Here is a 5,248-nt window from a genome sequence, read left to right as displayed (position 1 = left end):
GGGATGCAGGTAGGGGCGACCCCGGCGGGGTCCCCGGGGGGAAATGGGATGGGGTTGGACGCTGGGGGCGGGTGGGCAATTTGGGATGGAGTTGGGGGCAGGAGGGGGGCGGAGGAGGGGACCGATGGGGCTCAATGGGGCAGCGCGGGGTCCCGCATCAGGGCTCCATTGCGGGGAAGGAACTGTGCGGGGGGGGGGAGCGGGTGAAGAACGAGGGGTCCTCGTGGCCAACGGTGACCCGCAGCGCGCCCTGATGGCCACGACGGCCAAAGAGACCCCTCTGCCCCACATCCCCCCATAGCACTCAGCACATAGGGGGCACTGCCCCATAACAGCACACAGGGGACACTGCCCCACATCGCCCCATAACAGCACACAGGGGGCACTGGCCCACATCCCATAACAGCAAATAGGGGGCAATGTCCCGCATCCCCATAACAGCAAATAGGGGGCAATGCTCCATATCACCCCATAACAGCACACAGGGGGCACTGCCCCACATCCCATAGCAGCACACAGGGGGCACTGCCCCACATCCCATAGCAGCAAACAGGAGGCACTGCCCCACATCCCGCAGCACTCAGCACACGGGGGAGGGGGGTCAGTGCCCCCCGCAGCTGCCCCCCCCCATCCCCTCCCCGCCCCACAGCCCGCATTTCTGGGTTCATCCCCTCGCGTCACCCGCACCCGCTGGGGGATCCCGCCCCCCCCCGCCGCCCCCCGCCCCGCATCCCTCCCGCCCCCCCCGGGGGTAACAGAGCACGCGTTGCTGCCGGCTGCTTTGCAGGATCTCTTTTTTACTGCCTCCGCCGCCGTACAAACAATTCCCGTTATGGACGCGGCCGCTTTGGCCCTCCTTTGCCCCCTTCCCAAATCAAAGGATCCCCGGCGGAGCGGTGCGGGGCGGTGCGGGGCCGAAGCGGAACGGAGGAATGAGAGGAGCGCGGAAGGACGGACGGACGAACGGACGGGCGGGCGGGTGGACGGACGGATGGGTGAATGGACGGACGGACGAACGGACGGATGGATGAATAGATGGATGGATGCTGCGGGTGGTGGGGGGTGGTGCGGAGCCGGGGGGGCGACCGCATCTCCGCCGTCGTCCGGGCCGCCCCCTCCCCTCCCCCCCGGCTCCGGGCGCGGCGGTGCGATGGGCGTCCAACGGCACTACGACAGAAGCGGACACAGAGATGGGATGAGACGCCCCGAGCGCAGCCGGCAGCACCGCGCCGACCCCCGCGACCCCCAACCCTCAGCCCGGACCCCCGCACCGTCCCCGTCCAACCCCCCCCGCAAACCCCCCCCAGCCGTTACCTTCGCCGGTGCCGCCCCCGCTCCGCTCCACGGCCGCCGCACGGCCGCCATCCAGCCGAGGATCGCCGTGCGGCTGCGAAGCGACGTCTGCCGGAGAGAGAGCGAGCGTCGGGCGGGCCGGCAGGGCCGCACAGCACCGCAGCTCACAGCACCGCGCCGCACAGCACCGCAACTCACAGCACCGCTCTGCAATGCACAGCACCGCACCTCACCGCACAGCACCGCAAATCACAGCATAGCACCGCGACTCACCGCACCGTACCGCACAGCACCGCACAGCACCGCAACTCGAGCACAGCACCGCACCGCAACGCACTGCACCGCAACGCACAGCATCGCAACTCACAGCACCGCAACTCACTGCACTGCACAGCACCACAACTTACAGCACCACACCGCACAGCACTGCACAGCACCGCACCGCACCGAAACGCACCACACCGCAACGCAACTCACAGCATCGTAACACACAGCACCACACAGCACCGCACAGCACCACGCTGCACCGCACCGCACAGCACTGCACAGCACTGCACCGCACCACGCCGCAGCACGCTGCAACGCGCAGCGCCGCTCAGCACCGCACAGCACCGCACCGCACTGCACCGCACTGCACTGCACCGCAACGCAACTCATAGCACTGCACCGCACTGCACCGCACTGCACAGCACCGCAGCCCACAGCACTGCACAGCACCGCAAGGCACAGAACCGCACCGCATCGCACAGCGCAGCACCGCACAGCACCGCACCACACAGCACCGCACCGCACTGCACAGCACCGCAACGCAACTCATAGCACTGCACTGCACTGCACCGCACTGCACAGCACCGCACTGCACAGCACCGCAACGCATAGAACCACACCGCACTGCATCGCACAGCGCAGCACCGCACCGCACCGCACCACCTCGCGGCCGATCCGCCCCGCCCCGCTCCGCCCCGCACCTCGGCCGATTTGCGCCGCCCCGTCCCGTCCCGCTCCGCTCCGCACCGCACCGCAAAGCACCGCCCCGCACCGCGGCCGATCCGCTCCGTCCCGCGGCCCCGCGCAGCTCCGTGTGCGGCACAGCGGCGCTGCGGGACCGAAGCATTTTCCCGGAGCCGGTCGGCCGGACAGACGCACAGGCGGACAGACGGCCGGACAGACGGCCGGACACACAGAACGGCGGAGGCGGCGTCGGGGCCGCGCCGGAGGATGCGGAGGGGGCGAGGAAGTGCGGGGAAAAGACGGACTGCGGGAGAGGCGGTGCGTGGGGACATTTGGCACGGGGTGCCGTGGTGACATTCGGCACTGCTGCCGTGTGCCAGCCCGGTGCTGCCGTGTGCCAGCACAGTGTTCTCATGGTGACATCCTGGCGTTCCCATGGTGACATCCTGGCGCTGCCATGGTGCCATCCTGGTGCTGCCGTGTGCCAGCAAAGTGTTCTCATGGTGACATCCTGGCGTTCCCATGGTGACATCCTGGTGCTGCCGTGTGCCAGCACAGTGTTCTCATGGTGATACTCTGGCGTTCTCATGGTGACATCCTGGCACTGCCATGGTGCCATCCTGGTGCTGCCGTGTGCCAGCCCGGTGTTCTCATGGTGATACTCTGGTGTTCCCATGGTGACGTCCTGGTGCTGCCATGTGGCATCCTGGTGTTCTCATGGTGACATTCTGGCATTCCTCTGGTGATATTCTGGTGCTCCCATGGTGACATACAGACACAGTGCCATGGTGCCATCCCGGTGCTGCCATGGTGCCATTGCTGTGCTGTTGGCCATGGTGACATCCCACTGCTGCCATGGTGACATCACAGTGTTCCCATGGCGCTATCCTGGTGCTGCCATGGTGACATCCCAGTGCTGCCATGTGGCATGCCGGTGTTCCCATGGTGACATTCTGGTGTTGTCGTGGTGACATCCTGGTATTTCTATGGTGCCATCCCACTGCTGCCACGGTGACATTGTGATGTTCCCGTGCTGATATTCTGGTGATCCCATGGTGACATTTTGGTACTGCTATGGTGACATTCTGGTGTTGTCACGGTGACATCCCAGTGCTCCCATGGTGACATTCAGACACAGTGCCATGGTGATGTTATGGTGCTGCCATGGTGCCATGGCTGTGCTGTTGGCCATGGTGCCATCCCACTGCTGCCATGGTGACATTCTGGTGATCCCAGAAGTGACACTGTTCCCATGGTGACATTCTGGTGTTGCTGTGGTCCATGGTAATGTTATGGTGCTGCCATGGTGACCTCCCTGTGCTGCCATGGTGAGCTCCCAGTGTTCCCATGGTGACATTCTGGTGATGCCATGGTGAGCCATCCCACTGCTGCCATGGTGACATTCTGGTGTTGCCGTGATCCATGGTGATGTTATGGTGCTGCCTTGGTGGCATTCTGGTGTTGCTGTGGTCCATGGTGATGTTATGGTGCTGCCATGGTGACCTCCCTGTGCTGCCATGGTGAGCTCCCAGTGTTCCCATGGTGACATTCTGGTGCTGCCATGGTGAGCTCCCAGTGCTGCCAGGCTGAGCTCCCGGTGTCCTGGTGGTGCCGCACTGCTCTCCCCCCCATGGGGCGCAGTGAGAGGGGTTTTGATCCCAAAGGCTCAGGGCGGTGAATGAAGCACACGGAGCTGGGGGTGCTGCCTGCAGGGGGGGCTTTGTGGGGTCACCGATGGCACTGCAGGGTCAACAATGGCACTGTGGGGTCACTGATGGCACTGTGGGGTCAACAGTGGCACTGTGGTGTCACCAATGGCACTGCAGGCTCAAAAATGGCACTGTTGGCTCAACAATGGCACTGGAGGATCAGCAATGGCACTGTGGGTCAACAATGGCACTGCGGGGTCAGCAATGGCACTGTGGGGTCACCGATGGCACTGTGGGGTCAACAATGGCACTGTGGGTCAACAATGGCACTGAGTGGTCAACAATGGCACTGAGTGGTCAACAATGGTACTGCGGGGTCACTGATGGCACTGTGGGGTCACCGATGGCAATGCGGGCTCAACAATGGCACTGTTGGGCCAACAATGGCACTGCAGGGTCACTGATGGCACTGTGGGGTCACTGATGGCACTGTGGGGTTGGGGGGGCAACATTGGGATGGATGGGGTCACCATTGGGATTGATGGGATGGGTGGAATCAGTGGGATGGGTGAGATGGGTGGGATGATGGGATGGGTGGGATGCTGGGATGGGATGGAGCAACATTGGGATGGATGGGGTCACATTGGAATGGGTGGGATGGGTGGGATGATGGGATGAGTGGGATCACCTCTGGGATGGGTGGGATGATGGGATGGGTGGGGACAACATTGGGATGGATGGGATCAATGGGATGGATGGGATGGGTGGGATGATGGGATGAGTGGAGTCATCACTGGATGGGTGGGATGATGGGATGCGTGGGGTCACTATTGGGATGGGTGAGATCAGTGGGATGGATGGGATGATGGGATGGGTGGGATGATGGGATGGGTGGGATCATTGGGATGGGTGGGGACAACATTGGGATGGATGGGGTCACATTGGGATGGGTGGGATGGGTGGGATGGATGTGATGGGTGGGATGAAGGGATGTGTGGGGTCACCATTGGGATGGGGGGGATCAGTGGGATGGATGGGATGATGGGATGGGTGAGGTCACCATTGGGATGGGTGGGGATCAGTGGGATGGATGGGATCGGTGGGATCACCTCTGGGATGGGTGGGAACAACATTGGGATGGGTGGGGTCACTCTGGGATGCATGGGATGGATGGGATGATGGGATGGGTGGGATCACCACTGGGATGGGTGGGATCACCTCTGGGATGGGTGGGGACACCATTGGATGGATGGGATCAGTGGGATGTATTGGATAGGTGGGATGGGTGGGGACACCACTGGGATGGGCGGGATCAGTGGGATGGGTGGGACAGTGGGATGGGTGGGGTCACCATG

General features: G+C 63.4%; 1 protein-coding gene across 1 annotated transcript; it reads right to left on the bottom strand.

Annotated features, from left to right (window-relative positions):
- Positions 1-768: 768 nt before the first annotated feature.
- Positions 769-4,777, bottom strand: LOC116237308 (uncharacterized). The gene is made up of 3 exons (XM_090138201.1): positions 2,333-4,777; positions 1,315-1,401; positions 769-1,167 (listed from the first exon to the last, which is right to left on the bottom strand). The coding sequence occupies exons 1-3, from the start codon at positions 2,766-2,768 to the stop codon at positions 875-877; spliced, it is 816 nt and encodes a 271-aa protein (XP_089994327.1). The 5' UTR covers positions 2,769-4,777; the 3' UTR covers positions 769-874.
- Positions 4,778-5,248: the final 471 nt, after the last annotated feature.

The sequence above is a fragment of the Phasianus colchicus genome, chromosome 3 (genome assembly GCF_987193195.1).
Source record: "Phasianus colchicus chromosome 3, bPhaCol1.hap1.1, whole genome shotgun sequence".
Classification (NCBI taxonomy): Eukaryota; Metazoa; Chordata; class Aves; order Galliformes; family Phasianidae; genus Phasianus; species Phasianus colchicus.
This window is presented reverse-complemented; position numbering and strand designations above follow the sequence as displayed.